General features: G+C 33.7%; 1 protein-coding gene across 2 annotated transcripts in view; it reads right to left on the reverse strand.

Moving 5' to 3' along the window:
• The window catches only part of LOC100367850 (carbamoyl-phosphate synthase [ammonia], mitochondrial-like), a 55,811-nt gene that overhangs the window by 14,588 nt on the left and 22,422 nt on the right, over positions 1–18,801 (reverse strand). For both annotated transcript variants that reach the window (XM_085495915.1, XM_085495916.1), the window contains exons 2-23: positions 18,533–18,690; positions 15,621–15,730; positions 15,147–15,291; positions 11,492–11,638; positions 10,649–10,741; positions 9,564–9,653; positions 8,715–8,843; positions 8,030–8,136; positions 7,334–7,475; positions 6,831–6,908; positions 5,717–5,812; positions 4,959–5,054; positions 4,576–4,650; positions 4,320–4,481; positions 3,672–3,782; positions 3,105–3,233; positions 2,686–2,830; positions 2,000–2,210; positions 1,571–1,769; positions 834–1,004; positions 290–408; positions 5–146 (exon numbers count right to left, since the gene is read on the reverse strand). In XM_085495915.1, coding sequence (XP_085352041.1) covers positions 5–146; positions 290–408; positions 834–1,004; positions 1,571–1,769; positions 2,000–2,210; positions 2,686–2,830; positions 3,105–3,233; positions 3,672–3,782; positions 4,320–4,481; positions 4,576–4,650; positions 4,959–5,054; positions 5,717–5,812; positions 6,831–6,908; positions 7,334–7,475; positions 8,030–8,136; positions 8,715–8,843; positions 9,564–9,653; positions 10,649–10,741; positions 11,492–11,638; positions 15,147–15,291; positions 15,621–15,730; positions 18,533–18,649 — 2,814 coding nt within the window. In that variant the 5' untranslated portion in view covers positions 18,650–18,690. The remainder of the gene's footprint in view (positions 1–4; positions 147–289; positions 409–833; positions 1,005–1,570; positions 1,770–1,999; positions 2,211–2,685; positions 2,831–3,104; positions 3,234–3,671; positions 3,783–4,319; positions 4,482–4,575; positions 4,651–4,958; positions 5,055–5,716; positions 5,813–6,830; positions 6,909–7,333; positions 7,476–8,029; positions 8,137–8,714; positions 8,844–9,563; positions 9,654–10,648; positions 10,742–11,491; positions 11,639–15,146; positions 15,292–15,620; positions 15,731–18,532; positions 18,691–18,801) is intronic.

The following is an 18,801-nucleotide window of genomic DNA, read 5'->3' on the forward strand; positions in this document are numbered from 1 at the left end:
TTACCTGTTTCACATAGGGTACTATTCCCTTTGACAGCCTCACTTTCCTGGATTCCGCTTCATTAATGCCTAAAGCAAGACCAATCTGTTTATCAGAGAACCCAGCCTGTTTTGCATCTTGCATGGTCTGCCTTGGAACATTTTGACTACACAGATACAAAGGGTGTTGCAAGTTATTTACTCATGGTTGTATAATGTCAAAATTTGAATAATTTGGCGATGTTTATGTATTTACCATATTATAGCTTATATTGCTGTGGCGTTTTTTTATGATTACAATTGTACAAACCTTGTGTAATCTTCCAAAAGCTTATCTTGTGCAACAATCCTTCGTAATTTGTATAAAAACCATGGATCAATGGCAGTCAGGTCATGAATCTTGTCAACAGAATACCCATCATGCATTGCCTGAAATATTCAATCAAGTACACCAGTTATAATATTTTTTTGTTACAGGGTGGTGTAATGGAAGACAAGCTCTTGCAGCATTCACAAAATAGTCCTGTTTATAGTCTGCACTTTCCTTAGGAAGATTAAGGCAAAAATAATAAAAAAATTTGAGTAAAAACTGAAAATTGACTCAAATTTTGTCTGTTGGCCCCGAAATTAGGGATCATTTCCAAAATATTGAAGAATATAAGAAAAAAGTGCAGAAAAATTTGGGTGAGAAAGTCTGGAGGTGAAAAGGTTAAGATAGAGAAGATGTGTCATTTCATTCTTGCGAACACAGATTAACATTTCAATAATATTTCCAATGGCAAAAATGTTGAATATTAATGTATTAATATTATGCACATTGTAGATGTTACATAATTAGATTATGGTGTAACTACCTTGCATATGGAATGAATCCTTGTACTTGAGGCAACTTTAATTTCAGATTCCAGGTTGTCAGGGTATGGCTTACCCATCGGCATTCTGGGAACAAAACCATCAATAGATGGATGGATCATACGTAATGCTTTTTGTAAACTTTCTTCAAATGTTCTACCAATGGCCATCACCTTAAAATTGGAAAATATGTATTATTAAATTATAACAGTTACTACGGCAACAATAATACACTATAAAAGTATGTATGTTTTTACAAATCTGTAAAATGTAAATATCAAATAAATTTAAGTTGGCAAATGAATATAATGGTTTAAATAAATCTACCCTTGTCAGAACTATGCATATGCAAATATACATTTCTATTACTATAATTCTGTTTTCCGATTGGTCTGTTCGTATATTGTGCAAAATACACAGTTCAAATCAAACATTGCTCATGACTGAGACTCACAAAAACCTTTAATTATGATCAGGCAAGACACAATCGTTTAAAATTGCAAGCTTGTCTGTAAATGTGCAATATGGCTTTTAGTGTATCTCTATAAAAAGCGACCACTCTGACTACAAAACAATTTGTTTTGTACTGTTGTAACGATAGTGTTACATTTACATTAATTATATTTACAATAACCCCTGAAAAACAAAATAGAATGTGTAATATTTATGGATCTTCTGTATAGAACAGTAGCCTATTAGAATCAAATCACAAGTTGATGTGTAACCATGGTAACTTTACCTCTCCAACACTCTTCATGGCACTACCGATTTCTTTTGATGCACCTTGGAAACGATCCAGATCCCATCGTGGAATCTTAGTAACAATGTAATCTAAACTTGGTTCAAAACATGCGGTAGTTGATTGAGTTGTGGCATTTTCGATGTCAGGCAAGAGAACCCCTAACCCTAACTTGGCAGCAATGAAAGCAAGTGGATATCTGAGAAAAGAAAGATGAAATGGGTTAATTTTATTTGTAGAAATCCATTTTGTGAAGAGTGGCACATATTCACTGACTTACAAAAAGGAACAGTACATGAAATCAACAGATTGTATCATCCCTATCTCGTACTATGCCAAACACCAGGCAGAATGTAGTATTATTCCGTTTAAAGCTTTGAATTCTCAAATGAACTTAAATACTCGGAAAATGCTGTAATTGTAACTTACCCAGTAGCTTTAGAAGCTAAAGCAGAACTTCGAGACAGACGAGCATTGACTTCTATAATACAATATTCTAATGATTTAGGATGCAATGCGTACTGTATATTGCACTCTCCGATAATTCCAAGATGGCGGACAACTTTAATGGCAGTTTCTCTCAACATATGGTACTCTTCGTTGCTAAGGGTTTGACTTGGTGCTACGACAATGGAATCACCTGAAATGCAGACAGCATATTTAGATCACGACAGTGTGTTTAAATACTTTTAATCTTTTCACCATCATTGTCTTTAGTTTTGTATAATTTCACATACTGTAAAATAATTTATTTTAGCTGGAAATAATTTTCGTTGAAAAGAATTTATTTTCACTGATTTTTGATGAGTTGAATGTAAATTATAGGAAAAAAGGTATATTCACTAGATTTTATTTTCACTGAATTATTCCTTCATCGAAAATAGCAAAGATTAATTCCAAGCGAAAAAGAAGTATTTCACAGTATAGTCCTCCCGTTTGAACTATTCTTATTTCAATAGACCATTTCCTGATTATTGCAAGATCCCATGTTATGCATGAAATTGAACATAAAAACAGGACAAACAAAGGTCATAGCATCATAGTGACATCAAACCATTACTTGGGAGTATCTCAAGGCAAAATTTCTTTCTAATATTAAATTAACATTACGATACCTGTATGAATACCCAGAGGATCAAAGTTTTCCATATTACAAACTGTAACACAGTTATCTGCTGCATCCCGAACGACCTCGTATTCAACTTCTTTCCACCCTAATAAAGACTTCTCAATTAAAACTTGAGTCGTCATAGCAAAGGCCTGAAAAATAATACAAAAAAAACCCATAATTTATGTATAAAAATTAATAAAACATTACCAGACATGTGGATATAGAAGATATCCAAATGCTTCACAGGAATTAGTAATTCATGAATCAATCAAATTGTAGATCATCACTTTAAAATCCCTCAATTACATTTAATTTGTAATTCATATTTTATTGTCAAATCAGTAAAAATATATTGATGGTATAAATCGCAGGGAAAAATCAGGGAAAATCACATAATATAATATAATATAAAAATATATTTACATTGGTGACAATCTTATTGAGTTCTTCCCTATTATTTGCCAGACCAGAACCAAGACCTCCTAAAGCATACGCAGCTCGCACCATGACAGGGTAACCGATTTCTACTGCTGCATTCAGAGCATCTTTAACCTGAGAAGAAATAAAATATTATAAGCTTGCAAACAAAAATTTCCTAGTTCTGTAAAATTCTGTATTTGTATTTGTTCAAATTATAAGGATGCTGTAATCATGACAGCAGTCACAACTTTTAAAATGTGAGGATCGAGACATTTGGTGCGATGTTATCTCATTCCAGCAACACATGTGTTAACCCTGGAAGTTACAAGTCATGTGATCATGCACTAAGTCATGTGATCATGCACTAAGTCATGTGATCACTTTACAGATGCACTAAGTCACATGATCACCTTACAGATCTACTAAATCATGTGACCATGCAACAGATCCACTGAGTCATGTGATCATTTAACAGATGCACTGCTCTGCATTCTCAATACTCGATTTTGCAATTAAATATTGCAATTAATTTCATAAACTGAGTACTGTATAATATGAATATATAATTACCGATTCCACAGCAATACTTGGGGCAATGTTTTCATTGATTTCGTGTAATTTATCAGAGAATAAATTCCTGTCTTCAGTATCCATGATAGAAGTGATCGGTGTGCCCAAAACCTAGACAAGAATAATACAAGCACAGAATGTTATTACACTACAATCTATACATTCTTAGAAATCATTATCTAACCATGGGTCATTATATAATACCACGCACCCCCACCCCGTTTTGGGCTATGCCTGTATAAGAATTATAATTGGTTGAGTCAAACCGCGGCAAAGGAACCAATAGTGTAGTTCACAAGGTCACTATGAATGTTACCAAGTCACAAATTTTATTAATTATTTAAATTTATCTAGCTTCTAAAGATGCTGTTTCCAGAAAAGCACTAGTTGTTAAAGAAACATAAAACTTTAATTCTCAACAACGATGAAAGGACCAGTTATTGTGACAAAGCCCTACTCCCTGCGAAAGCCACCAGATACGAAATCCACTTACCGCGAAGCTACTAATTATTATTATAATAAATTTATTTATTATTAATTAAATAAAGTTGTTTGATAAATTAAGTAAACAAAATCTAGCATATCAACTGACGTATTTTCAATTGTCAAGACATTGCTTGTTTTGTAAATATAAACATTTGTTCTCACCTGCACACCATATTCTTGAAGTATTCCCTGTTTATACAGTTCAACTCCACAGTTCAGTGCGGTCTGGCCTCCCATAGACAACAAAATTCCATTGGGTTTCTCTCGTTTTATAACGTCGGTCACAAACTCAGGTGTAACAGGTAGGAAATAAACATTGTCAGCCTGGAACAAATAAAAACATGGCAAGTTACACTATGAGAAGTACCGTACATACAATTTTTCAGAATACAGTGATCTAATTATCTATGATACTGACCTGCTTTTCTCCGTGTGCATTGGTCTGTACAGACGCAATATTGGGATTCATTAGTATAGTCTGCATACCTTCTTCCTATTGGTTAACACAAACACAGAACGTTAATTATTACTCTCAACTCTACAGTGTAGGTGACCCAGTTTAGAATGACATTTTTACAGCAACAGTGTACTTTATTAAAACAGTAAAAACTTTCAATCAATAACCTTTATTCTATCATAAAAATTAAAATATTGTCTGGTAATATAAACCTTAAAATTTAATTACTGCCCCATAATAATAATAAAAACCTCAAAAGTCCTGTCGTATCAACAAAGAGGTTGTTAAATTGTTCACAGATCAGAAAATCATTTCTTAATTAACCAAAACTGAGTCATACATACCTTCAATGCCTTGATGGCCTGGGAACCTGAATAATCAAATTCTCCAGCTTGTCCAATGGAAAGTCCTCCAGATCCCAGAACAAGTACTTTAGAAATCTGAAAGAGAAACAATGTATCAAGTGACTGTATCAGTTTAAATACTGTTGTCCCAGGCCCCAAAAGTAGTGCAAGATCGTGTTCAGTTGTCTTTAGTAGACAAAAAATGTAAATAAAAAAACATCTTATTTGGTTACCGGTATATTATATTATTTTGCATAGTGAGATTGTTTAATCTATGATGAAATTCATTAACTTGATCAGGCCCAGAAAAAAAAAATGGCAATGGCAAATCAAAGCTAGCATGATGATATACGTAACTATGGCAATTCAAACCTGAGCAATCAGAAGTAAGGGACACAGTAATGCACTTTGTGTTGGAAAATCAGGTGCTATGGAACACGACACTGGTATTTCTCAGAACAACTAATCCTCAGGAAAAATTCAGCATTATTGACTAACATACATAATGACAAGAAACATTAATATTTTCCTTTTGATTCTGATTCTGAAAAAAATTATCAAACACACTCTCCTATGTAATGCTTTGTAAAAAAAACAATATACATGGTATCCACATCCTTTTATATTTAAATGAACATATTCCATCTTGAAATTTAAGTATATAGACACAGACACTTCTACCAAACTACTGCAAACTACAAATGTTCTCCCCAGAACCAGAAAGATTTAGTATATTTACTTAATGATTATCTACTTACATCTGAAAGTTTCTGTTGTGGTGCAGCTGGCGCCATTGCTGATATCAATGTTTTTTTGCTGTCTTTTACCATATCGATAAAAGCATCAAACAAAAACTAAAATAAGTAAAAAAAGAAAATATGTTTAATGTTTTGAATGCACATAATATTTTTTCTGTAACACATGCACTCAAGTAAATGTTGAACTAAATCAATAATATTTATCAGAACTCCTCAAAGTATAATACCATTTCCGGCTTGGTCAATTTAAAATCCAACTGTCATTTTGATTTAAGAAAATTTATAAATTGATTAAAACATTCCCAGACTTTCATTGTATACCAAAAATAAGTCAATAATATAATTATAAGCCAGAATGTCAGGCCATGATTATGTTAATAAGCTGCACAACTTGTTTAGTTTTCTATTAAATAACAAGGCATCATGGACACTAGCACAGGGTTGTGAGTTTGAGTCCTGGCGGCACCATGGTGTTGCATGTTTTTGCTAGGTACTCCTACTGCTTATCTCTAGTCAAAAATAAATGTGAAACTGGTATGGAATGATTGTTACCTATGAGCAACCTGTCTGTATATGGCAGCCTGGGATGCATGCTCCACTGTAAAACGTGTCTTTTTCGCGAGCATGTCTTTTTCGCAAATTTAGCGAGAGAACTGATTCGCTAATTCAAGATGTCGCTGATGACTTTATTATAAATTCAAAATGGCCAAGGATTGGGGATCTGTATACAGTAATCCAGAACTTAAATATCCGGGGCACTGACAGTTTTTCTTTGTTTTTATGGAAGTGATAACTGCGCATTTGTTTTGGCATGCGACAGACAAGTATTGTGAAAACAGGAAATCAACAATGACAAGAGATTTGCGAAATCAACATTTCGCTATTACGTCATTTTACCACAATTCGCTAAAGTTGCATGTCGCTTTTTCAACATGTTTTAATAAATACTAAATTTTACCAAGGTATTTGTATGTGCATCACCTTTGAGCTCAACTTTGTCAAAGATTTTGATTTTGACTGAATATGGGCATTATTAATATATTCGTTATATACACACATGTAGTAGTAGTTATTGTTTTTGTTAAATTTAGGAAAGCACATTTGGATATATTACTTCTGTATCTGTTGGTCCTCCTTTTGCTTCAGGGTGAAACTGTGCTGTGAAAATTGGTCTTGTTTTATGCATAATACCCTATAATGAAAAAAACACACAAAATATGTTTCCAGACTTGTCAAAATACAGGATTTTAATAAATTACAACAGCATCATTACACATACATATGTACCAGACTAGGTTTTTAACTATGGTTAGGTTTTGAAGAGAATCCATCATGGTATGTCAGAGATAACAATCTTGACAGACAAACAAATGAATAATTATTAAGAGCAGAAATATACTACCGTAAAATCTGTATTAGAAGCTGCGTCCCTAATAGAAGTCACACCCATTCTTTTTGAATAATTGAGAACCAAAAAATCAACCATTTCTCATATGCGTATGAGAAGCCGCATTCCTTCTGTTGCATTGTACCATTTTAATAGAAACTGCAGCTTCTAATACAGATTTTACAGTAACAGTCCCTGAGCATTTTTTTAATTTGAAGTAGAACCCTTACCTCATTGGTTTTATCATTAGCATTCACAAAGATTGGTTGGTAACCTTCTGGAAGGGAGGTTCCATCCACAGCAAAGCCATGGTTTTGAGACGTGATGAAAGCCTGGCCATTCAAAAGATTAACCACTGGTTGATTATGACCTCTGTAAAATATAATAAACAAATATTTTTGACATAAACTTTTGACAGACTTAAAAACATTATTAGACAAGCTGGCATTCCTACTACTGAGAAACACACCACATGGTAAATATCGCCCTCTAGTGGTAATCAGAAAATGCAGAACTCGTGTGCATTTACGGTAAGTCCAGGAAACATTCACTTTTTTCAAAAATCTAATAACATGACTTTTGTTTCATAGTCAGTAAAATGAAGCTTTTATTTTGAATTTATTTAAAAAATTGCAAAAATAAAATAAAATTGTGACAGAAAAACTGCAATTTTACCTGATTACAAACGTACAAACAATAATTTTTTCTTGAGCCTTATAGTACGTTCTCTGGTAAAACTTGCGTAATTTGTGATTAAAAATGGAGATACCACAGAGGAAACCATCAGTATTTGTGGTGTATTTTGTAATGTAACAAGGGGACTACTGGAAACAATTTGTTGTCACCAATTTCTAAGAACAACTTCATCAGTGACAGGAGATTTCAGTCTGAAAGAGTCACCAAAATGACTTAGAATCACACCCTACCTATTGCCTAGGGGTAGTTTATAACACTCTGCTCCTGCTGCTAATGATACCAGCTGATTACCCATACAGATTCCAAATACAGGCTCTGTTCGGCTACTATTCAAAACCTACAAGAAAAGGTAGCATATATTATAGGGTGTATAGTCAGATTAATCTGTTTAATAATCGGCTAATAAATAATATATACCAAGAAAAAATATTATGATCAATTTGTTCGATGCATATGCAGTTTTTTATTTTTATTTTAAACTGTACTAATATATGTATTTTGATTTTTTCATGAAAATTGGATTTTTCTTCCATTTTCCCAAACATTCTGCTAAAAAAATCTGTACTTTTATTTTGATTTTTTCATGAAAATTTAATTTTTCTTCCATTTTTTCAAAAATTCCGCTAAAAAAAACTGACACGCATACTTTTAAATGAAACATGCAACAATAATAATAATGTGCTTTAGTATTTGTACATGTACATAACACTAGCGGGCACATTATTATTGTGTATATCACAAGACTATTAATCAGAAGTTCAGAACAAACTCAGAATAGATAATAATTGTTGCGCTGCAAGCAATTTAAAATTCCCTATTCAAACAATCTGAAAATTAGCACACACAAAAAAAAGTCAAAAGTTGCCATCTTGAACAATTAATTGGCAAACCAAGTTTTGTTGAACTGCGTCTTACTGTTCTCAAATTCTTTATTGTGTCCTTGGCTAGCGTTGGATCTCCTGGCCCATTCGATATGAATAATCCATCATAGGCATCCTGGGTAAAGTTATAGTTCCATGGCACTAGATGTACTTCAGCTCCTCTCTGAAAGATAACATCAGGTCAGCTTAAAAGATGTATAATATTCTGTTCATTTGTGTATGGAGAAAAAAACATGTTTTATATTCCCTATGACAGGATGAGATTCAAGGATTCAATACCCTCATCCTTTTTTGCTCAAATGATAGCTAAGCAAACAGACCATTGAATACCATGTATTAGGCTTAACTATTAGCAGGTGTTTATTTTTATTTATTTCGCTCTAATATACACACTAAATAAAAACCTGGGAAATAACTGTTTTCTTGACAAAACAAGACAACGATTTTAGTTTTAGTGAGAGTATAGATACAACATCAGTTCATCAAATTTTTCGAAATTTATGTTGAGCTTAATTCCTTAACGTTTTTACCACCAGTTTCATTTTTTTTCATCACAAATTCTCAAAATAGTCCAGTGCCTGCACGTTTCTTCAGAGAATTAGGACAAAAATAGCAACATTTTTTGAGTGAAAACTGTAAATTGGCTCAAATTTTGTCTGTTGGATCGAAAATTAGGGTTCATTTCCAGAAATATTGAAGAATAAAAAGAAAAAAGTGCAGAAAAATTTGAGCGAGAAAGTCTGGTAGTGAAAAGGTTAATATTACCTTCTCCTGAAGTGTATATGCTTTGGTCGATCTCTTACCATACCAACTACATTCACCCCCCTATCATGTTACCACCCCTCTTGATAATAGTATAACCCAACTTTATACCAGCACTTACTTTTACCAGACATCTAATGATATTATTTTTAATCCCACAATCCACTGCTATTATTTTGTGTGGATTTCCCTTACCGAATACCATCACATCCTAAAATAAACAAAAATTTGTCAGTAAATATTGTAACAACAATGCATGCAAGTCGTAGTTTCACATAACATATTGCATATTATTATACATCTGCCACCCTAACACCATAAGTTACAGCGTGCTGTAATATTGCGACATTTCACGGGGTATTTTCATCCTACCATATTAGGAAATGAAATTTCAAATATGGAATTATTACACATGTAAGCATCCTCCAATAATAAAAACAAACATGGCTGCCACCAGAGTTTGACCACACTCCGCACAAAGAAGTGTGCTGAATCTATTCTAACCATTTTGAATTTCAGTATTTCCATGACGTATCCATGGAAGGAAAAGATGTATAATAATAAGGTTATTACGAGAATACCTCAAAGTATTCGCTGCACACGGGTCGATACTCTAGCAGTACTGTCTTCGTGCATACTTTGAGGTATCCTCGTAATAACCTTATCAAAGATTTATAAGATAATATTTAAGTATTTGGAGGTACTTTCTCACTTAAAATAATGTGCTGTACACATTTGATGATGGTTAATTTGGATGAAGTGAAGGTATCTCAAATTCATCTCAGAAAAATCGGCATTTCGACAATCAACTATAAAATGAAAATTCAAGTTCAAAACCGAATCATTTGATTTTTGTGGTAGACATTTGGTGTACAAAATGAATACAATAGAAGTTAAAGTTCAAAATCAAATCATTTTTGTCTCAGGCTAATCTTTTTTGTGTCTTTGTATATTCACAGAGTGTGCCTCACATGATTCTGTCTGGATTACATCCTCACTAGATTTGGTTGTCACACACCTCCTTTTGCGACCATCCATGGAATTGTGACACCATTGCACAGAATATGCTTACTTGATGTATATATGAAATGAACATGGATATGAAAAACTATGTATACCAATCTCATAAATCCTTGATGCTCGTTGATAAACAGTCGATTCAAGTTTCAAATAAATTAACAAAATAGACCAAAATTATTCACAAACCTCTGTCGACACTTCAGCAATTAAATTTCTCAAATTCGGATCTTCAAATGCAACAGGATTATCATCGAACTCAATTTTACCCAGTACAGTACCCTGTAATAAATGATGACATACATTTATTCCTTCATTAACTCAAGCAAGGTAAAACATAAGTGGATGTTGATGACAAAAATCAAAATTGGGCAGAGGGTGTCAGCTGTTAACAATGATGACACCGAAAGACATCACTTTATGACCTTTATTATTTTTACATCAAAGTAAAAAAGTTCAGCTCAAAAATCTTGTGATTAAATATCGTTCATTATTATACATCTGTCACCGTAACGCCATAAGATACAGCATGTTGTAATTTTGCGGTATTTTACGGGTTTTTTCATCCTACCATATAAAGAAATGCGAATTTCAAATATGAAATGATTACGCGCGTAAGCGTTCTCGAATAATAAAAACAAACATGGCTGCCACCATGGTATGACCAGACTCTACATAAAGAAGTTTGCTGATTCTGTTCTAAACTTTTTGGATTTCGTCATTCCCATGGTGTATCCTTGGAAGGAAAAGATGTATAATATTAAGGTTATTACGAGGATACCTCAAAGTATGCACTCAGACAGTCTGGCGTCGCATCTACCTCTGCTGCGCGGCAGTTGATACTTCCGCTGTACTGTCTTCATGCATACTTTGAGGTAACCTCGTAATAACCTATTATTATAATTTTCAATACAGCTAAGACTCCAAAAATGCTAATATTCCAAGGAAAGTAAGGTAATTTCTTTTGTAGAGTGTAGCGTGTAGAATTAATTCCTATTAGGAAGTGTTTCTTCCTTTCTTTTTTCATCTCACCTTATCTCGGATAATTTTAGTCAACATTCGGGTATCAATTCCATAAAGTGCCGGAATATTCTCCTCTTTTAACCACTCTGACAGCGATTTCTCGGAGTTCCAGTGACTGTGCTCATGGGAGTAATCTTGTACTATTAACCCAGAAACCTGAAAATAAATATAAAGAACATTTATTTGAAATCTCAAAAAACCATTGGGTTGTAATGTGTCAAGTTCAATGTGGGTCCCAGACAACATTTGAATGCACTACACGATTTCGCCTTCCCTGTGGCTGCAGTTTGTTTTGTATACCTAGCCATCAATATCGTCAGTTAATTGGCTGACAATACAACTGTGTTGCAAACAATGTTGCCACCAAATCTGATAATCTATTAGCTTCCTGAAAGCAACATTGATTGCCTGTGAGTCGGACATTTTGAAACCGAACTGTAAAACAAAATGGCGTGTGTCTCAAGGTACGATAATGTCCAATGTGCATATCAAGTTTGAATGAAATGTTTTCATACATGACCAAGATCAAGTTCAGAGTTGGCAGAAATGATTGTTGTTTTTTTCTTATAAAATTTTAGCACAAAATTGGCCATCTTAAATGGGATCGTAAAACTATGAGGGCATTGAATAAAACAAATTCTGTTTGCATTTAATATAAAGACGAATCAAAATGTTCAATACCAGAGGCATAACAAAATTTCATGATAATCTTTACTCTCAACTGACAAAAATGTGCGTCTTACAGAATACTTGGAGTAGAAAGTAGAAACAAATTGAAACGCTATTAGACTTCATTTACTTTACAAATTGAGAAATATTAATGTACTAATGGGCACATCAAAGATATCAGCGTACAGGATGCAGTAGTTGGTTGCCATGGTGATTTATATCAGCCCTTGTTAACTCCTGTATACATTCCATTTGGATTCAAATAATTTCATAAATTCTTAAAATAAGCATCAATTTCTGTTTATTAAAAACAATTTTTAGATCTTTTCTGTTTAAAAGATATTAAAACAGATTTGAGGATGAGTTTTAAACTATGATTTGAATGTCCTCGCATATATGACAATATTTCTTGACAACCGTGAGTGTTTTTGCTTCTGCAAAATGGGCAAAAGGAAAACACTCAGGTCATCGCCAACTCACTTAGATGAAAATTATATTTTACATTAACACATTAATAGCACCACAAATATCACTCCATACGTCTATGTCACCATATGGCTGCCAAAGAAATACAAATTTGTAGAATACAAAGTAGTGAAATCTGGGAAGTTTGTGAAATTACCTCGGTAAATAATTCAGTGACCCACAATTTCTAAAACATTGGGGTTGTTTCAAATAATATTTGTTGTGACATTAACCTGATAATTTGTTGAAACCGAGGATATACCTTAAAAAAGAATCTTTTAGCGAATATATACACATGTGCAATGTAGGTGATTTAACTAAATGATTCAAAATGATATTCTTGAGAGTTAACGAAACTTTAGTTATGAAGCTCTGTGCATTCCCATAATGCACCATACTTCAGTTAATTGTTATATTGTAAAATGCATGATAGTCAACATCACATTATAAATGTACAAACATGTATTGCATGTGCTGTAAGAAGTGAGTTAATGGTAGCATTGAAACATACATGTAGGGCTTTGTGTTAAAGAGTATAATATACATGTACTGTAAAAATCTGTATTAGAAGCAGTGGCTTCTATAAAGATGGTACAATGCAACAGATGGGATGCGGCTTCTATTAGAGCATCTACACATATGAGAAATGATGATTTTTTTATTCTCAATTATTCAAAAAGAATGGGTGCGACTTATATTTGGGATGCGGCTTCTAATACAGATTTTACGGTATTAGTGATTGATACAGCACAGAAATCACAACCATTAATCGTGTATGTATGCAACTATTAAGTGAATGTTACTTAATGTATACCCCAATGTCCAAGACAAGACAGATGTGGCGGAAACTATATATAAGGGGGTTCAAGCTAAATTGTAGAGTTATGTCATATTCGTCTTACTTTCATCAGGATACCGAAAAGAAATAAATAAACCAGGGTTACCAGGCAATTTTTAGAGACAAAAGAAGTGCAAAATGTCATGAAAAATGATGGTTTCTATGGTGAGAATATTTCTTATTTTCAAATTTTGCTTGATGAGATGTAATAAAAATTTGCAGTACATGTGCAGTAACATGCTCAGTAGTGCAAAATTTGAAGTTATCTCCCATAATGCATTGCATATATGTGCAGTAACATGCTCAGTAGTGCAAAATTTGAAGTTATCTCCCACAATGCATTGCATATATGTGCAGTAACATACTCAGTAGTACAAATTTTGAATTTTATTTTAGATAAACTTCCCTTCCGTTCAACAGAAAATAGAAAATATTTAGCACTATTTATGGAAGCCATGTGTACAACATATAATGTGTGAACTTGTAATGTCAGTAACTCAAAGGTGATTGGACATTAATCTAAAAATAATAATCAATGAATCCATCTTGTTTTTAGTACATATTGTAAAGGTGATGGTTACAAGTTATATGCAGGATGTACTGTATAGAGCTTAATTATTCGTTTGGTTTTATTTGGGTTCATTTCACTGACTTCAAAATTGCACAAAATTCAAATCCAGTAAATATGCAAAGTTAGAAATAGAATGAGGTATTTTTTTTACAATCCAATAAATATTAACCAAGTGAATTTTCCTCTTTTACAGTATATTGTTTTTAATCTGGAATTCCTGTTGGCAGACATCTTGTAATGCCAGAATCAAAATTCAGAAATCAGTGAACCCTACATATCAATATTCTGCATCAATGCTCATATTCAGGTGTTCAGATCATGGAGGTGTCCAGATTATGGAGGTGTTCAGTTTATGGAGGTGTTCAGTTTATGGAGGTGTTCAGTTTATGGAGGTGTTCAGTTTATGGAGGTGTTCAGTTTATGGAGGTGTTCAGATTATGGAGGTGTTCAGATTATGGAGGTGTTCAGATTATGGAGGTGTTCAGATTATGGAGGTGTTCAGTTTATGGAGGTGTTCAGTTTATGGAGGTGTTCAGTTTATGGAGGTGTTCAGTTTATGGAGGTGTTCAGTTTATGGAGGTGTTCAGTTTATGGAGGTGTTCAGATTACATACAATGCATACAAAGAAATTATTAAAAATCAAAATCAAATCAGGTAAACTTAAGTGGACAAGGCTTTTTTTCTCAAATATTTCCATTTTCCATGGGATAAACTATTTTCATTTTGGGAGGGGGGGGGGGCAGTTGTTCAATGTGATTTGACAATAATGCAAGTGATAATGGTTGTGTGCTTCGGCTCTCACAATCTTGGATTCTGCCCCGAAAAATCACCGTTTTTCTATAATTTGAGATTATGGACAAAAGTTCATTGCTATAGAGCTTATGGATATTTTTTACATTGTTGATAAGTTACTGGGGTACAGGTAATCAACAGATGATCAGCTCAATAAACTTCCATGTAAGGAGTGATTAATTACCGGTAGTATTGACGTCTACCCGTATGACAATGTTAGCCTCGTTGAGCAAGTATTACACAAGACAGTCACATGAATAAGTATGAATGTACAAGTGTCAACATTCAGTCACAGCATTGTCATGGCAAATACTAATTTAATGATTTACCTGAATCTTATCAGATTCTACATTTTTTATCAATTTCCATTCATCTCTTGCTTGTGTGTCCGGGACACCATAGTTACCAACAATTGGATACGTCAAGGTCAGAATCTGACCACAGTAGCTAGGATCTGTCAATCCTTCAGGATATCTGTCAAGACAAATGGTCAGTATTAGAATTGGGTTGTCATCATACTGTGAGAGTTGCAATTTTGTGTAAATGTCGTAGGTCGTCCAAACATGACATGAATTACTGATTACTGTAAACTCCAATAATTCCACAATTGACGGATTGCAAGTCACTGAAAATCGCTCAATTATGTAATTAAAAGCAATTTCTGAAACTGTCTATATAGCCCAAAATGATGATGAAATTTAGTGAAATTTTACAAAAAGTGAAAATATTTGCACTGAATTTTGGACGTGAAAAATATCTGTCACTCACAGAGTTCAATGAAATAAGGTTACTTTGTTACTTACCCAACAAGTCCAGTATTAAAGACGACTTCTCCAGGCATGGATTTCTCAGCGCCAAATGAATAGCCCTCAAACTTTCTTCCATCTTCTAATACTAGAGATGCTGTTCTTGGCTGTCAAAAACAAATGGTACAGAGTTATTAAAGTGTGTTTGCTCTTGCAGGTGATTTATGTTGACAATGATTTATGACTTCAAGATATTCTCTTAACAAACTTGAATAGTAGCTACATGCGTACAGTAATACTTGAGGGACAATCAAGACTCAAAAAACTTAAAACCTTTAAGGAGGTTCAGGGCGAATCAGATTATATCATCTTTTCATGATTACATTAATATGGGGTAATGCTGTCAGGATACCTCCCTCCAAACAAGTGGGCTCACCAATTTATCGAGAAATTAAGAGTCAGAAATACTGTGGGAAAAATTACCAAATTTGCATTTTGGTGAAATTATTTCTTTATTTGAACAGGATTAAGACAGATTTTGGATTTAGTAGTAAATATATATACAGTGTGTATATATATATATATATATATATATATACCGTACTCGACCGCATTAGCGCCCATGCCCGGGCAAGCGCCCAACCCCCCACTTTTGCGCAATTTTTATATTTGGGGTCACATTCGGCAAAGCGCCCACGTTGTTATATGATACAGCGTGGATATCGATCGCTGTGAACATGTTGTGAATGCGTAGAACACGGTAATCGTGCGTAAACTACGCTTCGACAATGACCTGTTAATACAAGTAAAATGCGATAAATATTTCATGCCATATTCCGTTTACCTCTCCAAAATGGCTAGTTACTATTTTTTTGGAAAAACCATGTCGTTTATTCGCTGAAATCAATTCCAACAGATCGTACTTCGACATCGATTATTCACTTCCGCATTGTGTTACCGGAAAGTCTTCGGGAATTTCCGAAGAATTGCGTCAGTACAACACAGCATTCTGATTAGTTAATAACCAACTTGACCCATTAGGTCAAAGGACGCTGCTGTAGGTCAAATCTGCAATTGCATCATGGCGGAAAGTGATTTTCATCGAGAGTTTGCGTACGATCCAACAACTTCGTCAGTGGAAATAATATGACAATTTTGACTTTGACTGTGTTCCAACAGACTCAAATGTTTTTAATTCCGTAAATTATGGTGGTACGTAATTAATATTGTAATAAAATGTGCATATTTTTTGTGATAATTTCTGTTTCTTCATTGTGAAAATCAATGACGACGCAAATTAATTTAGTAATTTGATTTTCCCTCAAAGACGTAATCTGTCACTTGATGAATCAAAATTTTCATTTGCACTCTTTTTTGAGGGGGGTGCTCGGGTAAGCGCCCACCCCTACAAAATCGTGATTTTCTGAGTTGAGGCCCCTGGGCGCTGACGCGGTCGAGTACGGTATATACATTTATATACTGTAAAAGGATTAATTATTTACTGGGTTTTAATTTTGCTTATTTCGCTGACTGGAAAATGGACTAAATTAAAACCCAGTGAATATGTAAAATTTAGAATAGAACACAATATCTAAATGATAAAACTGTGAATTTAAAAACCCACTGAATAATATGCCTGAAATGGTAAATCAGCAAAAATTTAAACCTTGATGGGGCACAGGTCAACATGTGTTCGTATATTAAGAGTTACCCCTATGAGCAATGGAATCAACCTCAAACATGCTAATTATGCAAGTGTTACCCATGATTCCTGCTCTCGATCACTTGAATGTGTTGTATGTTTTGTGGAGATCTAATAAACGTGGCGATTTATTCGAACCGAATTCCCACAGCCACAAACCTAGTGAAAATTAGTCATTTTACAGTACACACAAGATCCATGATTTTTAAATGAATGAAAATTCTAAAGATATCTTCCTCATTTCAACATAGATGGAGGTCATACACATGTACATGTACATGCACCCTTGCGCATCTACATGTACTACTGGTATGTACCATGTATATGCAGGTACGATGTATCTAACGTCTATATTGGGGTAAATCTGAATCATAACATCCAATGCATTTGTAGAACACTTACGAGTGCAACTGTACTAGAAACATACTAGAATACACCGATTTCAGATAACAAAAAACGGTAATTGATAAAAATGACTTTCTATTCGGCTGTAATTTAATTCACTGATCTAATTCCCCTCTAGATGGGTCCACCAACACGAGTGATTCAATAAACTCATCAAATTTGATTAGTTTAATAAATTACAGAGACTTCCTATCATTTGAATTTAAATCGCAAAGCACAACATGTGACATGTACATGTATTTCGAGCACATTTCAAGAAAATCTCTTATTAGGTGCATCCTGTTTTAAATAACCCAAAATCCTTTGTGTTAAAAAAACAACAAAATAAACATTGTACATACGATCTCAACCTTCATATATGCATAAAGTTTAATGTAATATTAGCTTGGGATTTATTAGGATTTTTTTCAATACACCAAAAATACCCCTCACATAATGAATCCACTCTTCTAATGAAAATATGAGGTTTGACCTGGGTGCAACTTATTTGATACCTTCCAATCACCTAAAAAAATACCCTATGAAAGCTTGGTAACGTCTCAGTTTGTACTCGTTGATCTGCGCAACAGTCAAAGTCGCCATATTTGTTTATATGAGACCCATATACATGTATCTCGCATATGCGTTGTGCTACAACTACTGCCCATTAAATGTAATACTGTAAAATACTTTCTTTTCACTTTAAATTAATTTTCACTATTTTCGCTGAAGGAATAATCCAGTGAAAATAAAATCTTGCGAATATATCTTTTTTCCAATATTTTACATTCAACTCGTCAAAAATCAGTGAAAATAAATTCCATCCAAAATTAATTCCAGCTGAAATAAAATATTTTACAGTATTGTAAAATGTTGTTTTTACCTTTTTCAATATTTCACTTGCATTGATCGTTGATAGTAGCCTTATCTTGGCATTCACAATATTGACGATATGTTTGTTCTTGGTAAGAACAGTCGTTGCTCGTAAAAAATGCAACATGGTGTTTTATGATATGTAGCTATGGCAACCAATAAGAGTACCTGTTAATAAAAAAGAAGGAAAGTTACAAAAACAAGTCGAAATAGTAATAATACTGGCAGAGCATGTCCTTTCCACCAGTTCTCGATTTTCATCACAAATTCACAAAATAG

Source organism: Saccoglossus kowalevskii, chromosome 22, assembly GCF_978046115.1.
Source record: "Saccoglossus kowalevskii chromosome 22, keSacKowa6.1, whole genome shotgun sequence".
In the NCBI taxonomy this organism is placed as follows: domain Eukaryota; kingdom Metazoa; phylum Hemichordata; class Enteropneusta; family Harrimaniidae; genus Saccoglossus; species Saccoglossus kowalevskii.